Source organism: Curcuma longa, chromosome 12 (genome assembly GCF_044706935.1).
Source record: "Curcuma longa cultivar G26 ecotype Majalengka, Jawa Barat chromosome 12, ITB_CL_G26_1.1, whole genome shotgun sequence".
Taxonomy (NCBI): Eukaryota; Viridiplantae; Streptophyta; class Magnoliopsida; order Zingiberales; family Zingiberaceae; genus Curcuma; species Curcuma longa.
The window spans coordinates 2,362,080-2,379,555 of NC_133872.1; the positions used below are offsets into that span (position 1 = coordinate 2,362,080).

Genomic DNA, 17,476 nt, shown 5'->3' on the forward strand with positions numbered 1-17,476 from the left:
AGTTGAAGCTATAAATCTCAACACACAAACTGCATATCAAGCAAAGAGCTAGTCCACTTGGGGCAATAGAGATGAGGAGGTCCTCTCTGCTTCTTCTGATTGCCTTCCTCCACTCTTTTCTCCTGCAGAAATCAGTTCTTGCTGCAAGAAGCAAGGCATCTCTTTAACTGCGTCTTTTAATCTTTTTATTTGTTTGTTCCTTCAACTTGATAACATCTGTTCTCTGTCCTTGATCACAGGTCTATGTAGTTTACCTCGGCGAGCACTCGCATGGCTCCAATTTGTCGCCATGGGAAGCTTCTGAGCGAGCAAAGCAGTCTCACCATCAGCTCTTAGGCACAGTGCTGCAAGAGTAAGAATCAAAACTTTGTTTGATCTCTTTATTTACTGCTAAAGTTTGACATAAATTTGAACAAGAACAGAAAGGAGAAGGCTAAAGATGCAATCTTGTATTCTTACACCCACAATATCAATGGCTTTGCAGCCTTCCTTGAGGAGGAAGAAGCAATTGAGCTATCGAGTAGGTCCTCATTTCCCCTTCTTCCTTCTCCCATTTCTCTAAATCTTCTACTGAATCTGTTCTTGTGGCAGAACATCCTGGAGTCATATCAGTGTTCCCTAATAGAAACTACAAGCTTCACACCACTCATTCATGGGAATTCCTTGACCTGGAGAGGAATGGCGAAATTCCAGATGAGTCACTGTGGATGCAAGCCAGATTTGGAGAAGACACCATCATTGGAAACCTTGATACTGGTAATTAAGCGTCATGTCAACATCATGAAGTTCTAGATTAAGCCAAGTTTCATTGGTTTTAGGCAGCAAACTTAGTGTTCTTTCTAATCTCAGACACTTACATTGACTAAGAAGCTAGCTATTTAGTATTGCTTCATTGACCAATGTTTAACTTGTGCTGCCTAATTATGAAGCTTCTTATCCTTGTGAGTGGCGTTTAGGTGTGTGGCCTGAGTCCCAAAGTTTCAAGGATTATGGCTTGGGACCAATTCCATCAAAGTGGAAAGGAATCTGTCAGCATGGCACTGATCAAAGCTTTTCATGCAACAGGTTTGTTTATCTCTTTTTTAGTCCTTTGACTTGCATTCTAGAACAATAATGGGCAAAGGCACTTTGTTTCCACTAGATGCACGCCAAACACTCTTTCAGGGCAATTAAGATTCACTAATTGCGGCAAGCATGCTTTAGGTTTCTTTCTCATTGCATCATTTTGTTTTCTTTGAAACTTTGTCTGTCTGTTTCTTCAAAGTCTCCACAAAGGGCCAAACATTGATCGATCAAAAGACTTGTTAAAACAAGTTGATAGAATATATATATACCCCTTCTTTACAAGTCAACTCTGTGATCAGAAAACTAAGGTTGCTTTAGCCGCAATTCAAGATCCATTGCACCAGATCTCTTCCAAATCTGATGGCACAGTAGAATAATTAAAGGACGCCAAGATTTAAACAAAGCTTAAATCCCCATGTATCATTTTGTGGATTTCAAGAACAGAGAACATGAGAGTAAACATGAATTAATGGATAAATATACAATTGTGGGATTCTCTTGCTACATAGACGCAGTTGTGTTTATCTACAGCCATTATGTGGTCCATTAGCTCTGGTCGGGGAGAAAAAAAAACCCATGAAATATAAAAAAAAAATATTCATGGATAAACGTGGTTGAAGGAGAGTCTTATAAAATTATTTGAATTATTTTAAATAGTTTGAGATTGCTTTGTTTAATTCTGGAGCTTGTTATTTTAAATTAGATAATTGTTACTAAATTTGATATATTCTCAGGAAGTCCTTTTCCCCAGTAAAATAGTATTTTGTATTTAAATTTATAAATCACTGAAATATTTAAAATAATAATAATAAATTCACATGAAAAAGGTGTTAGATCCGATGAAATCTCCACGAGGGCTCTCATAATTTTATTTTTAACTTTATTTAAAAAATTTTATGCCAATATAGATATCTATATCTTATAATATTATGATCTTTTTTATGTATTTTTAATGTAGGACTTTAATTGTATCCCAATAATCTATTTCATTCAAGGACCACTGGAAGCCCTCTTAATAGTCCCATGAAACCATATAAACCTGCTCTGATACCACTGTTAGATCTGATGGAATCCATATATATCTTCAAAACGATATAATATTATCCACTTTGGACTCACACCTTTATGATTTTATTTTTAAACTTTACTTAAAAGGTCTTATACTAATATAGATATCTCTATTTTATAATTTTAAGATTTTTTTTAATGTATTTTTAATATAGAATTTGATTGTATCCCAAGAAAAGGTAATTCCAAATTTCAAATCTCTGAAATTTTATCTGAAATATTTAAATTATAGAAGCATAAGTTGATATACGTTTAATTTCAAAATTAATGTGGGGTATTTAAATATTTCATTTTATTAGATTTTTGTAAATGTGTGTTTCTTCGTGATCCAAAGGAAGCTGATCGGCGCGCGGTACTTCAACAAAGGTTACGAAGCCCTCGCCGGCCGGCTCAACGCCACCTTCCAATCGCCGAGGGATTACGACGGCCACGGCACCCACACACTTAGCACCGCCGCCGGCGCCTTCGTCCCCGGCGCCAACATCTTCGGCTTCGGAAACGGCACCGCCAAGGGCGGCTCTCCCCGCGCCCGCGTCGCCGCCTATAAAGTCTGCTGGCCGCCCGTCAACGGCAGCGAGTGCGCTGATGCCGACATCCTCGCTGCGTTTGACGCCGCCATCGGTGATGGCGTCGACGTCCTATCGGTGTCGCTCGGCGGGGACCCCGTCGATTACTTTCAGGATGGATTGGCCATTGGCTCGTTCCATGCCGTTAAGAATGGGATCGTCGTTGTTTGCTCTGCTGGAAATTCCGGTCCAAAGCTTTCCACCGTGTCCAATCTGTCGCCTTGGATGCTAACCGTGGGAGCTAGCACGATGGACCGCCAATTTCCCACTTTTCTTTCCTTTGGAGACAAGAGAATTAAGGTTAGCTTACATTTTCTGTTTTTTTAAGGTTTTATTCTCACATCTTTGCATCTGGAGGGAGATTATCTGCTACTCTTTTACTGAGTTAGCTTCATGCATTTCTTGAAAATGTATATTTGTGTACCCCCACTTTTTTTTTCTGTTCTGCCAGACTTAAAAATTGTTTGGGATGATCATTATCTGTTAGAATATCAACTAACTATCTCAGGAACTGCTATTACATTCATCATTTTCTGTGATCCATGCTTACTGGCTAGTTAAACTGTTCAATCACTGGCCCATGGCCAATTTTCAGCTTTTGTGAATACCTACTAGATGTTTTCTTCCTTTTTATCTGATGGATTTATTTTCTTTTACTGTCACTTTCAAATTTATTTAAATATAAATAATGATACAGTAGTAGGAGATCGAGCCTAATGACATAGGAGGACCCCCATTTAATGGGATAGGATGTTGTTATTGTATCAAGATTGGTTCAATTTTCTTTTTGTTTATCTATTTCAACTTGCTATCATTTTTTTGGCTGAAACTTTGATTTACTGTCCACATGAGCTTCATGCTGCTATTATTTATGTCATATTACACTTGAATTTTTAATCTATTTGCATACTTTTTAGGCACAAAACCATATCATTTTCACAACCCAATCATATCTTCTTGAATACATCTCTTCCTCTCATTCATTTTGCAGGGAGAGAGTCTATCTCCCAAGAAATTGCCAGGGAAAAGACTATACCCATTAATCAGCTCCAAAGATGCCAAAATGGCCAATGCATCGGACCTAAATGCGTAAGTGAACACAACATAATTCGATCTTCTTAGATGCCCTTATAAGTTTAAAAGCAGTGAACTCAAACACTACCCCTGCATGGTCATTAATGATGCCATGATATTGATTTGAATAACACAGTGATCTAAGCTGATTTTAGTTTCTTTTCATATCTAAAATTGTAACTCATGGATTCAGTAAAATGATCTTTTGAAGAGAATTAATGGTTTTGCCTTTGATATTGCAGTAGCTTATGCTACTTGGGTTCGCTAGACCCAGGCAAAGCTAAGGGGAAGATTGTTGTGTGCCTTCGTGGCATTACAGCAAGAGCGGAGAAGGGGGAGGCAGTTTACCAGGCTGGTGGGGTTGGGATGGTTCTTGCAAATGATGTAGACAATGGAAATGAAATAATAGCAGATGCACATGTCCTTCCTGCAACTCACATCAACTATACTGATGGTCTTTTTCTCTTTTCTTATCTCAATTCCACCCAGTAAGTGCACTTTTCATCAATGCCCTTTTTTTGTAGTAAATGATCTCCCTATTGAACCTATATCAAGTTTTTGTGGCGCATTCCATCATACTACTTGACTTCACAAAGTTACAATTCTCTTCATTGGCATGACCTTTTTCTGTACTTAACTGAAATTACATGTTGATACAAGTAGATGATTAAAGACATTTTTCAGCGCTTATTGTTTTTCAAGCATTCCAAGGGAGAGCACTTAATATTTGAAACAATCAACAAATATTATCTTCCTTCAGGAGAAACTTTTAAATAGATTTGATTCATACTCTAAGAAGTTGACTAGGTGTTCCTTTTGTCACTACTAGTGGTACATGGCTAGCTAATTACCATATACCAAAGAACCACCTAGATTTGTTAGTTTTCCTATCCTTCTGGTCTCCATAATGCCGTAGCTAATGAAGTTTGAAGCAGCAATTTCTGACCAAACACGGCTGTAGAACATTTGAAGTGAAGATGACAAGTAATGTCATCTACATGGCTGCACATACCATGTTTGTTTTTGGAATGTCTTCTAGCAAATGCAGGGCAGATTTGGTGTGTGAGCACTTCACCAGAATATATTATTTTAATTGGAATCATAAGTGTCCAAAAATTGTTACACCATGGTACTTTATCCCTCCATAATCTAGGATATTAAAAAAAAAATTGTCACAATGATGTCCATCACTATCAATTATGGGATTTGAACTATTGGGCTCAACTATGTTCTCTTTTTTTGAGAATTAAAAATAAACAAGAGTTAAGGAAAAAGTGAAGAAACAGAAGAGTGAACAAGAGTTTAGTGGGCCTCAGCTAAGGTAGTGATGCTTACTTTCTAGCAAAAGGTAATCATTGTCAGGCTACACTAATTTGAATTTTATATTCCATGGAAGCAGAGGGCACTTGTTGATTGCCCAAATACTGCTGCTTCATATGTGGTAGAGCAATTGGAATAGGGATCACACTTTTAGAATTTGGTTCTCACACTATCTATCTTTTTGATAACTATGAATAGAAATCATCTCCAATTATAAAGATAAGGGAAGACAATCAAATTTCATGCATTTGTCACATTTTTAAAGACAAATGTCATTGCATTTTGCCTTATCTATTCTTGCTAATGTCTTTCCAGTTGTTTGGCAAAGCAACTTTAAATAATACCTAGTTTCATCGAACTGTAGGTTAAATATGCCATCATTATTTTTATAACAACAACCAAGCCATCATTATTTTTATAGCTGCATCTAAATTCATGATGGCAAGTCCTCCACTGCAATGGGTGAGATATGTCACCATGTGATCTTGCAACTAAAGCTACAGGACTTATTTAGTTTCTAGTCCACAGGAAAGCTCTTCTTGTTGTATCAACTTGTTCGCTACCCACTTGCTAGCACCAAGTAAAATGAAGTAGTAAATGGGTTGTAGATGTTACAATATTGATATTTGTGTCCCTTCATTTACTATGCAATATAAAGTTAGTTTATAGAACTTGTATCAAAGTTCTTCCATTTGTGGATAACATAAGGCAAGTAGGTTTAGGATGGTAAGAGCTTTCATTTAACAATCACTACTTCCCTGGCCTGGCTGGCTTTCTGTAGCCTTTTTGAGCTACGCCATTCTTGGGACAAGATGATTGAGAGGGGATACAGATAAAAAGGTGTTTGAAGTTGGTTTGATGCTTTTTACATAATTTTTAGTAAGAAATGAATTATATTCAAAAGGAATTTTAGACGGAAAGGCTTGTCTTCCCTAATGACTTTATTTGTTCGACTAGGAAAAGTGAGTGTTAAGTTTGGTAGAAAGTCACTCCCCCTCACGTGGGGCTTGATTTATTTGCTGATGTCCCATGCATTTAGATTATTTTGGCTAGGTTGTCTCAATGAAATATGACAAAAAAATTCTTCTTGATATAAATTCAAGTAGCTGAGATGCTTATTGTTGATCTTACTTGAATTATTTAGGATTTCTTTTGTTAGCATTTTTGCTTATAATGTGTCATTGGGTATTCATTTTAACAAGAACACTTTGTCTAGTTTAAAATGTAAGTATATTTTGGATTAGTTGTATGAATTGAACTAATATGAACAAATTCTTAGGTTGGTACTTGGTTACATTACGAGTCCAAAGACAAAACTCAAAACGAAACCAGCACCGTTCATGGCCGCTTTCTCTTCTCAAGGACCAAATATTATCACCCCTGAGATCCTTAAGGTTCACTAGAAAACTGCAATCTTCATTGTCATTACTTGTACACAATTTGCTCCATTGTTTAGCTGAAATCTTTCCACATTGCTTGCAGCCTGATATTACTGCACCAGGCGTGAGTGTCATTGCCGCATACTCGAGAGCAGTTGGTCCTACCGGTCTTGTTTTTGATAAGCGCCGTGTTTCCTTCAATTCGGTGTCTGGCACTTCGATGTCATGCCCTCATATTTCTGGAGTTGTAGGCCTTCTGAGAACTCTACACCCCGATTGGAGTCCTGCTGCAATCAAGTCAGCGATCATGACTACAGGTAATGTTGTCATGAAGTTTCTTCAAGACATTGTTATCTAGATAAATGGTTACATGAAAGAAAGAATGACTAAAAATGTACTCGGTTAATTTCAGATATTGATTGTTCTGACGTCTATCTAGTTAAGAAAAGGATATCAATGGAAACACATTGTTCATTAGTTTTATATGTTTCTCATGTTGCAGCAAGAACTCGAGATAACCTGGAAGAGCCATTGTTGAACTCGTCCTTCGTCAAGGCTACACCATTTGCCTATGGGTCCGGTCATGTGCAACCAAACCGCGCTATGGATCCTGGATTGGTTTATGATCTAACAACTCAGGATTACTTGAACTTCTTATGCTCCCTTCGCTACAACTCCACTCAAATAGCATTGTTCAGCAACGGAACATACTCGTGCCCGTCAACACCACTTGATATCAAAGATCTGAATTATCCTTCAATCACCATTCCTAATTTGTCTAGCTCCACTACAGTGACTCGAGTGGTGAAGAATGTTGGATCGCCTGGAACGTACTCGGTTCGACTAATGGAACCGAGAGGTGTTTCAGTCACCGTAAACCCTACAAGCCTCACATTTGAGGAAGTTGGCGAGGAGAAGAAATTTGAAGTTTCTTTTGCTTTGAAGGATGGTACATCATTCACAGACTATGTTTTTGGCAGTCTCACCTGGGCAGACGGGAAACATCATGTAAGAATTCTTCTAGTTGTGAAGCCTTAGATTTTAACAACTTTCCGGCACTTTGTTTATCCTTTTTTTTCTTGTTCTAATTCTTGTGCAAGTAATTGAGTTCGAGTGAACGAACGAATCAAGTTTAATTGGAGTTTGATGTCTTGTTCGATGCTGGATACAGAAGCAATAAAGTTGTCATTTTTCCTTCTATTGAAAAATCTCTGGCAACTTTAGGCACGTCGATCTTAAAATGCCTCCTAAGTTAAAAAGGAAATTCGACAAGCAATTAAACTTGGTTGAATGATCAAAAAAGCACTTAATCAGTCAATGTAAGACCAACACAAGATCAGGCTGCATTCATTTTCTCATAAACCATTTTAGTTAAAACTAAACGTTTCCCTCTTTGAGCTCATACACAGCAAAGTTAATAGCTAACACATGCAAGACCAAACGCAGAAACAGTACTGTTGTTTATTGACAATAACATGAACACATCTAGTAGATCATCGTGGCTTCAAGATGCTAGCTAGTCTTTATGGTGGCCGGGCAACTTCTCCTTAATCTTCTCCATGAATCCTTTCTTCTCGTGTTCTTGTTCGTGCTCTCCCTCCTCCTGCTTCTCCTTCTCCTCTCCGCTCTTGTGAGCACCCGGTAACTTCTCTTTGATCTTCTCCTTCAGCCCCTTCTTCTTCTTCCTCCGCCCTCCCATCCCATCGTCCTCAGACTGCACTCATGCACGCAAGCATGTCAAATTCCTACACATTAATCTTTAATCAATGGAATTAGTTAAATAACAAATATGTGCTTACTGGAGCTGGAGCTGGAGCTGGAGCTACCGGAGCGGCGGAGTATGCCGGTGAGTCCGGCGCCGCCGTGGTGCTTCTCCTTTCCGGCGCCGATGCCGTAGCCTTGGTTGGCAGGGAGGGGGTTTCCGTACTCGTCGGTGCAGATGGGGTTGCCGTATGCATCGGTCTGCGGGATTAAGTGACCGTGCTCGTCCCTCTTGTACTCCATCGGCGATCGCCCTGACCACCTCTGTGATTAATTCCTCTGTTGTGCCTGTGCGTGCGAGATTTGCTCTGTAGAGATGGTGATATAAATAGTAGAGCGGGGCTGGGATCGCTGGGCGGTGAGTTAGTGGCTTGGTCGCTACGTGGGCGGTTGGTCGCTTGCACACGTGTGACGCGGGGTGGTGTGAGCTGCCGTCCAGCAGCCTGTGGCGGTGGCGACGCCTGCGGAAGGTGGTTTCGCCACGTAGCGTATAACCAAAAGCAGGGCTATAATAAATTTGTATCTAGACAAAGGAATATGCTCCGTCGTATATCACATGAAATATAATTGAAAATGAGCGTTGAGTTGATTCTGAATGGAACAAACTTATAAAAGAAATTAAGAGTTTGAATCTCGATAAATTTAAAACAATATCAATGTCTAAAGCGAAGTCGTCCAAGCCACCACCAGTGAGAGCCTCAAATCCTAGCATGGAGGATGGCAATGCTCCAGGAGGTCTCCGGAATCTACAATTGTAGTTTTGCCTCAGTGCAATTATTAGAACATTAGGTTTTCTCTTCTTTTTTTTTTCAAAAGAAAACAATCAAGCAATTGTATAAAAACAATTATTAGCAAACACTGCATTAATGAAATAGGACAAGAACGATGATACATTTTAGTTGTGAATTAGCTTTTTATTCACAGGACAACGGCAATCACAAAATCTGCTGCTTTCGTGATCATAATTCTTTCTTCCTTTGTCAAAAATTACTAATGTATAACCTAGGAAATTGCTCAACTCTTCAAAAACCGTGATTTTCTTAACTTGGGGACTAAATACCTTATAACTTGTATGTGGCTGGAGTGAGAAGTGAACCCAAGAGTGGTGGCTCGACAACCCTTTTAAATCTATCCGGGCTTTAGCCCGGGGCCGACAACAGATGACAACATTGAGAAAGAGAATGCCAAATGAGTTGGCGGTGGGAGAAATAAGGAAGGTAGCCTAGGGGAGTCGGCGTAGGAGAAAGGAAGGTAACCCAAGGTCAAGATCAACCCGAGTAGATCGGTCATTCTGGCTCCGTCATTGCTTCATAAGGATATTATAATCACGTCGGAATACTTCATATTATGCAAGTTTCTCACTATTATGAAATTCATTTATTTTCCCAACTTTGTCCTGTTGAATACTTTTAAATTCCTTCCACATGTTGCTCAATGTTGCCGATGCTTTGTTCCATTATTTCTATCACTACGTGATCGACTTTACCCTTCTTCTTTGTCGCCTTTTGCCTAATTGGACGCTTGTACGCTTCACAGTATCTAGACCAGCACTAGCATCCGAGTTGGATGAGGATGTGTGTGTCCTTGATTTGGATGTCCTTGCTTTCTTTCCAACGCAATAACCTTCTGGTTGTGAAGCCTATTTCACTTGCTTTTTTAAAATCCTTCACACATGTTCATATTTGAAAGAGTAGTTCTTATGCATGTCGTTCCACTTCGTATGTGTGTTCTCATCATTCTCACTGCTTTGATGATTTTCTCAAAAATTATTGTTCATTGCATCAAATTCATTTGCCATACCTGTAGAAATGTGACTTTAGCATCATGAAATCCCTCTTCTTAATTCTGTGTGACCGAGTCCTATTGTAGTAATCTCCAATACATTTTAAAAATATTTTATCCTTTTGGGAATTACTAATTGTCGAGTCCGTTCTAATATTGATATATGATTTTGCAAGATGTTGCTCTTCTTCTACTGTCCAAAATGTCCATTTGTTGCCCGTCTCCTCCGTATCAATATTAATTAAAATCAATTTTTTCCATCTCAACTTGAGTCGAATGTGGTGGAAACTGAGACTCAAGGGGAGAAAATGGGATTGCATATTCTTTCTCAGATCTAGATGCACCTATACTAGCTCTTCTTAATTCATCCGAGGCCACGACCAATGACAATGGAGGAGGATATTGTTGATGATATTGAAAATTTTGAAAATTTGAAGGGTATCGTATAAGATATGAAAATTTTTGTAGATAATGCATAGCATAAGGAAGATTTTGAAAATTTAGTAGGTATCGTGGAGAAGAGAAAAGTTGAGAAAATCTAGAATTAGGACGAGTGCGATTATTTTGAGATGTTGCATTTTCTTCAAGATTTTGTGAATTCAAAAATTACTAAAAATAGAATTTTTATCCATTTCGAATAAAAATAAGAATTATAGGATCAAAATGAGTAGTTTGAATGGGAAATAGCATAAGATAGATGGTTGTAGCTATTTATAGTGAAATTTTAAAAAATAAAATAAAATAAATATTCAAGTTAATATATTAGCATTTTGAGACTAGAGAACGGGTTTGAAATTTCACACCTCAGACCTTACCTCTTATTAGAGCCTTGCATTGCATTGCATTGAAGATTTTATATTCAAGTTAATATTTTACAAACTTTTTTTATAAACCTGGCATTGCATTGAAGATGGACACAAAATCACTAGACATCGAGTGACTGCTAACCAATGTAGCATCCCAAAACCTCGAATCACTAGACTGTATCCCTATTTTGCTGATCGGAACAAGTAACGAGTTGGGATGGCGTGACCTCACTGTGAAATTAAGCAATTAACTCTTGAGCCTGGCTAAACTTCTTGGCAATTGGCACTGACGCATGAGCTGCAACAGGGACTTGGCCTTTCTTTGCGCTCTATTAGTTCCACTTCTCTCTATCTCACAGATATGCTCATAAGCTCCAAATTGCATCAACGTCGACGTGAAGGAAGAATCGTGCGAACCCAACTCGAGCAGCACCGCGACTGCACATTCCTTGGTCTTCGAGGAGCCTTCCTTGATCAACTGCACGAGTTTCTCAATGAAGGAATGCTTCTCTATCACGCCGCGCCATTCAGGACGCGATGCGAGAAGAAGAAAAATCGAGAGCGCTTCATCCTCCATGCTGAGGTTCTTGTCGTCCAGCAGTGTGCGTAATGGAGTCATGATTCCCGCTTCAATGGCTCTGACTTTGTTCTTACAGTTCAGAAGCAAGTTGAAGAGTGCGGTGGCAGCATCTTTCTTCCCTCTAATGGTACCATTCTGTAGCAGGTCCACCAACGGAGGGATGCCATTCAAGCTTCCTATCAACTCCTTGTTCTCGTCGAGCATTGACAAGCTGAACAAGGCCGCGGCTGAGTTCTCCTTCGCCCCCACCGTGCCAATCCTGAGAACCTCGATTATCAGTGGGATCGCGTCTTCTTTGGCAATTAGTCTCTTGTTCAACTCGTCGATGGACAGGTTCAGCAGGGTCGTGACCGCGTGTTCTTTCAACTTGGAGTCGGGGTAATTCAGAAGGCTGACGAGGGCAGGTATTCCGCCATGCTTGGCGATCGCAACTCGGTTGTCGGGGTTCTCTTTGGACAAGGAACGAATCCGCTTCACTGCCTTGCGCTGCACATCGAGATGAATACTTGACAATTGCTCGACCAGGGAAGGGATATCATCCTTGCCATCCAAGCAATCAGAGTCCTCGATCTGTTCGCGCTTCAACAGCTCGATCTTGTTCTTATCGCACCAATTGAGAATCACGTTTCGAAGAGCGTAGTTGGAAGTTAGTGAAAGGTGAGCTAAATTTTGCCTGGTCTTGGGGCATGTTCGATGGCCTGCGTCCAGCCATTTCTGTATGCTTCGTCGTTCGTACGTCTACAAGCCAAAAAAAAGAAGTTTTTGAATTCGATTCGAACTCCGACGAGAATGCAGCAGCAGTAGCAGTACCTGTCCTGTTGCGACTATGACGGGATCCATCATGATCTCCAAAGTAATGGGACAGAGGAAATCGCTGGGGATCATCAAGGAAGGGCACTTCTCCAGGTATTTCGGCAAGGTGACATCATCCAAGCCATTGCTGTCTTCGATTCCAGCAATTTGCTTGAATTTGTTGAGCAGATTGATGATCTGTTGGGTGCTCTCACCGCTCTGGCCGCCTCTTTCTTTGATGAGCTTCTTGATGGCCATCGATTCTGCCCTCAAATCTGGGAGGGTCTGCAGCTCTAGATTTTTGGCGAGTCTTTCAAGTATGGCACCATCGGCATTTCGATTTTGCTCCTCGGAGAGTAACACCATTAGATCCATTGCTAATTCCATGTCTTGTGTGTCTGTTCTCCTCTTGGCCCTCTTCAATTGCACGCTCATTAGCTCGACCTGTAAATAAAATTACGAACAAAAAATGGGATTCTGTCACGAACATGAAGAAATAGAGAAAGGAACAGGACAGGCAACCCTACTTGTTCCTTCACTTCATCCGTAATGCCAAGCTGCTCGTACGGCATGTCATCCAGCGACTGCTTGATTTTTTCGTAAACCATGTGAAATCGTCCCATCACAGCCTCGCTCTCCAACGCCTAAAAGCGAATACGAACAATTAGGAGAAAAGGGGGCATAAATAGGAATTAGGGCAAGCAATGATCGAACCAGATAGATCTTGCTTCCGTCATGACAACACCGAAGCAGCTTCCGAGCGGAATGAAAGGCCTTGTGGAGGCAACAGAGCCGATCGTATGCCGCGTCGGGGATCGGATCTTGGAGCTCCTTGATCTCCTCTAAGAACGGGACGACCAGCTTCATCCGGCGCACGAGGTTGAAGCACTCCTTCCGCTGCAGCCGGCGATAGTCCCCGAAGGAGGAGGCGGATTGGATCATCTCCAGTAGCTCCTGGATCAGGTCGTCCACGTCGTGCTCTCGTGGACCTGCCGCCTCCTCGTCGAGGACTCTCCCTCCTTGATCCGCCCCTGGGACGGGGGTCTTCTCCATGGCCGAAAGATCAGAGTAGGAATCAGGAGGAGGCGCAATGAATCAAGGACTGGGGAGGGAGGACGAAGGGGGAGAAGAAGCTTAATCCGACGCATGGCTTCAGAGAATTTCGCGGAGGAGACGATGAAGCAAACGAGGAATGGCCACAAATCTTGTGTTTTCGCTTGCATTTTGCTGCTACAAAAACGTATTTATGGAGGTCGATCATTATTAGTCCGCGCGTCCGTCGATGAACGGTACGTAAAGAATGCCTATTCAAAGATTTTCACAACGATTATGATTTTTATTAAAAAAAATTTATGATCTTGAATTGGAATATTTGAGTAAGAAATGGTGAAAAATGAATCCTAATTTATACAGGTTTATGCGAGCTATTCTCCTTTGATTTCTATCATTTCGTCGGTGATTTCCTAGAGTTTAGGTCGTGAGTTGTGTGTAATCAAACCTTAGAAAGATTTTCGACCAAACTTGATTGTGATTGCCACCTTTCATTGAGTTTTCGATAGCAATTTGGGCAAAACAACCACATGACCACCTTACTCCGACCCAAATTGATTTGCAAGTTGCCTTGAGTAAGAATTTTATCCATTTGATTTTTGACTCATATATCACGCTAATATTGTTTATTAGTTGGTTCATTGTTGTAGGTTTTGAAGTTGTGCAACTTTGAAGTAAAATTTGACAACTCTAAAATTATATTGAATATTTAGTTGTTATTATTTGAGTTGCGATAATATTGGGTGATGATGTTTATGAATTTTGAAGTTTGGATTTTTAACCTAAAAATTTATTATTGTGAACTTTGAAAAAATAATAATTGTGATATTTGAGAATTATTGATGTTACAATTATTATTGGGCTTGTATTATCATTTTTCTAGTTAGAAATAATCAAAAATTAAATTTGAAAGAGGTTGTATTTTGCTTTCCATGCTTCATGTTTGAATATAAGCATCATCACAATCCTGCATTTACGACGGATGTATTCAAATGTTAGACGTGAGTTAATGATGGAGATAGATGCGTATTTTTTAAGCATATATGATGTAATACTTCAACGCATAACAATGCTCTTGAATATCTTAATAATTTGATAATTGTATCTCGTCATATTGATAAAGTGATGAATGCACAATCATTAGAAGAAAAGCGGAAGAACATATTGTGATTTACAATAACTATTGAAAGCATTCGATGGTTGACTCACTTTGCAAGTATGTACATTTAGAGGACATGATAAATCTCCATCTCATCGCGGATAATAAAATTTCTAGGGGAAAATGAATGACAGTATTGAGGATAGTGTCTTCGAAAAAGCTCAAAAAAATATAAAATATACTTTATTAGATATTCAGAAAGATGCTTTGAATATTTTGTCAATCAAATACATCCAAGATTCGTAAAGAAATCAAGGATGCAAAATTCTACATTTTTGTTGATGAAGCAAGAGATACATCTAACAAGGAATAGATAACTATTAGATTAAGATTTGTGGATATTGATGACTTTTTATAAGAGCTATTTTTTTGATATTGTACATGCGATTGATACAAACTGTTGCAACACTTAAGAAAGAAATATCTGATGTTCTTGGTGGTTATGATTTGCATATTCACAACATGCGGGGAAAAGGATATGATAATGCTAGCAATATATGTGACTCTTGGAATGGATTACATGCTCTTTCTTGAAAAATTATTCATGTGCATATTATGTACATTGTTTCACTCATTGACTTCAACTAGGATTAACTGTAGCTGCTAAAAAAGAGGTATTTATTAGGATCTTATGAGCTAGAAAGGGGGTTGAATATCTCAACTTGCTTAGATTAGATCTTTGTCGATGAAAACTTCTTGCGACTCAGTCACTCTATGAACACAATGCTCACTCAAATGATTTACTCGGTATCTGCCTACTTGAGGCGACTAATCCAAGGATCCACTCTTAACTCATCGCTTCCATTAAAACTTCTCCTTCTCGGACAAATCTTGAAGGTGGAGAAACTCTCTTGCAACAGGATTATAGTTTTTCAAGAACAATAAAAAACCACAAAGAAGAAGAAAAGAAGTTTTACAATGATCTTAATGGATTTGCTTCTTCTTCTTTTAGGAATTGCTCCAAGTTGTGTATTTGAACACCAAATAGATTCTTCAGCACTGTAAACAAAATGATAAATCCCAGTCAGTCGCATTGACTCAATCCCTGAGGGTGACCGGCCCGGTCCCACGAAAGTTTCCCACCGGCCACCAGGGTAAATCGGGAAGCGCATGCAGCGGCCAACCCATATGCCCAACATTCTTTGATTGTGATCCCCATTTGGAGAAAAATTCCTGCAAATACGCCGTAGATTCTTCAGCACTGTAGCAAGAGAACTTGGAGCAAAATGGCATGAACAGTGTCCATCAACAGCTAACTCTCACCATTTAAACATGTTCAGCTTCTCTTGATATTAGTCGATTGATTTTCTCCTATCAATCGACTGATTTGGTTAGTGACAAATAACGACCTCTGAACCTTCTGAAATTATGTCTGATTTTGTCAAATTTCAAATGTCAGTCAATTATTGATTTTACTCATCAATCGATTATTTTAGATAAATCGAGTCATCAGTCGAATCGATTCTCTTCTATTTGCTTCTGAAACATAATCAGTCAACTGATGTAAAGAATCAGTCGAGTCAATTTGATTCTGTTTGCTTTCGAAACAAAGTCAGTCGATTGATGTAAATAATCAGTCAAGTCAATTCTATTCTGTTTACTTTCGCAACAAAACCTGATGTGAAGAATCAGTCGAGTCGATTCTATTCTGTTTACTTTCGAAACAGAATCAATCAACTGATGTGAAGAAATAGTCGAGTCGATCCTCAAATCAATTCGACTGACATGAATATCAATCGATTGAAATTTAGAATCTGGCTAAAAACTTAGTATCAATCGACTGATTATTGCCTTTTAGTCGATTGACACCAATATCAGTCGACTGGATATTATAATAATCGACTGATAGAGGTTTTCACTGCATTCATCTAAATTACATTGCACGCATCTAATTCATGATGCACTCGTTCTTCATCTCTTGCCAAGAGTTTGGTCGTCGACCTTCTTGGACTTCATTTGCCATACATCCAATCTTCTTGTAAGGATTTTCTCTTGCTAAGAGTTCATTTTTCGACTTTCTTGGACTTCCTTTTACCTCACATCCGGTCTTCTTACTTATAAGGCCTTTCTTGCATACTTGATGCACAAGTGAGATTTTTTATATTGTGCTCTAAACTTTACTGATGTCAATCATTAAAATTATAACTCATGGGCACGATTGCATCAACATTATTCATTGGTTATTCTTTCCAAAATCGAATTTCATTTATAATCTCATTAACACATCTCCTAAATATCATGCTAAGTTACATTCTACTCAAATGATTATATTGAAGTTGCATATATGGTAGCTACTGGTGAACATGATTTCAGTAAAGGTTGTAATCAAATTAGAAATTTACTACGGTCCAGAAAGACTTGTTGGAGTTCTAATTTTGACTTAATTGTAGCATGATTGATATGTATAGCTCTGTCATTACCGTGTTAGTAAACATGATAGATGATGGGTCTTCTAACACCATCCATGGTGAAGCTAGTGGTTTGTTGATTGCCATGAAATCTTTTGATTTCATATTCATATTATATTTGATGAAAAATATAATGGGGATAACAAATCTACTTTGTCGAGTATTGCAAGAAAATCTCTAGATATTTTAAATGCAATGGATTATGTTTCAACTACTAATACTTTACTTCATACTTTGAAAGAAGAAGGATTTGTTTTTCTAATTAGTTACATGAAAGAAGTTTATGTTAAGTATAACATTGAGATACCTCATATGGAAGCTCGTTATAAATCTGCTACAGATCATTCTTGTCAACAAAATGGCTCAATCACAATTGAGCACCACTATCGATATGATGTATTTACTGTTGTAATATATTTTCAAGTTGAAGAGCTTAATAGTAGATTCAAGGATGAAAATGTCAAACTTCTTAAACTTAGTCATGCTTTAAAACCTAAAGAAAATTTTAAACTTCTTAATGTTGATCACATCATCGACTTGTTAAGAAATTCTATCCTCTTGATTTTTATGCACAAAATTTGCATCATTTGATAATGCAATTGGATCACTATAAGCTTGATGTTGCTAGCCATGAAATATTTAGAATTTATCAATTATTTCTAAATT

The 17,476-nt window shown here is 38.7% G+C and overlaps 3 protein-coding genes across 3 annotated transcripts; 1 reads left to right on the forward strand and 2 right to left on the reverse strand.

Moving 5' to 3' along the window:
• The first annotated feature begins 71 nt into the window (after positions 1 to 71).
• Positions 72 to 7,641, forward strand: LOC141842973 (subtilisin-like protease SBT5.3). The gene is made up of 11 exons (XM_074730981.1): positions 72 to 155; positions 240 to 352; positions 423 to 520; positions 592 to 756; positions 957 to 1,065; positions 2,468 to 2,999; positions 3,691 to 3,788; positions 4,016 to 4,261; positions 6,373 to 6,487; positions 6,576 to 6,789; positions 6,975 to 7,641. The coding sequence occupies exons 1-11, from the start codon at positions 72 to 74 to the stop codon at positions 7,508 to 7,510; spliced, it is 2,310 nt and encodes a 769-aa protein (XP_074587082.1). The 3' UTR covers positions 7,511 to 7,641.
• Positions 7,642 to 7,792: 151 nt separating this feature from the next.
• Positions 7,793 to 8,515, reverse strand: LOC141843608 (dehydrin DHN3-like). Its single transcript, XM_074731658.1, has 2 exons — positions 8,272 to 8,515; positions 7,793 to 8,191 (listed from the first exon to the last, which is right to left on the reverse strand). The coding sequence occupies exons 1-2, from the start codon at positions 8,474 to 8,476 to the stop codon at positions 7,989 to 7,991; spliced, it is 408 nt and encodes a 135-aa protein (XP_074587759.1). The 5' UTR covers positions 8,477 to 8,515; the 3' UTR covers positions 7,793 to 7,988.
• Positions 8,516 to 10,914: 2,399 nt separating this feature from the next.
• Positions 10,915 to 13,362, reverse strand: LOC141843525 (U-box domain-containing protein 15-like). The gene is made up of 4 exons (XM_074731578.1): positions 12,908 to 13,362; positions 12,721 to 12,837; positions 12,212 to 12,637; positions 10,915 to 12,139 (listed from the first exon to the last, which is right to left on the reverse strand). Exons 1-4 carry the CDS (start codon positions 13,244 to 13,246, stop codon positions 11,069 to 11,071), a joined length of 1,953 nt encoding a protein of 650 aa, XP_074587679.1. The 5' UTR covers positions 13,247 to 13,362; the 3' UTR covers positions 10,915 to 11,068.
• Positions 13,363 to 17,476: the final 4,114 nt, after the last annotated feature.

Excerpts from the sequence above, each read along its gene's own strand:
- LOC141842973 (XM_074730981.1), top strand. The coding sequence starts at position 72 with ATGAGGAGGTCCTCTCTGCTTCTTCTGATTGCCTTCCTCCACTCTTTT. Across the intron at positions 353-422 it reads TTAGGCACAGTGCTGCAAGA|AAAGGAGAAGGCTAAAGATG; the intron begins GTAAGAATCAAA and ends GAACAAGAACAG. Across the intron at positions 3,789-4,015 it reads AATGCATCGGACCTAAATGC|TAGCTTATGCTACTTGGGTT; the intron begins GTAAGTGAACAC and ends TTGATATTGCAG.
- LOC141843608 (XM_074731658.1), bottom strand. The coding sequence starts at position 8,476 with ATGGAGTACAAGAGGGACGAGCACGGTCACTTAATCCCGCAGACCGAT. Across the intron at positions 8,192-8,271 it reads CAGCTCCAGCTCCAGCTCCA|TGCAGTCTGAGGACGATGGG; the intron begins GTAAGCACATAT and ends TGCGTGCATGAG.
- LOC141843525 (XM_074731578.1), bottom strand. The coding sequence starts at position 13,246 with ATGGAGAAGACCCCCGTCCCAGGGGCGGATCAAGGAGGGAGAGTCCTC. Across the intron at positions 12,638-12,720 it reads CGGATGAAGTGAAGGAACAA|GTCGAGCTAATGAGCGTGCA; the intron begins GTAGGGTTGCCT and ends TTTTATTTACAG. Across the intron at positions 12,140-12,211 it reads TCATAGTCGCAACAGGACAG|ACGTACGAACGACGAAGCAT; the intron begins GTACTGCTACTG and ends TTTGGCTTGTAG.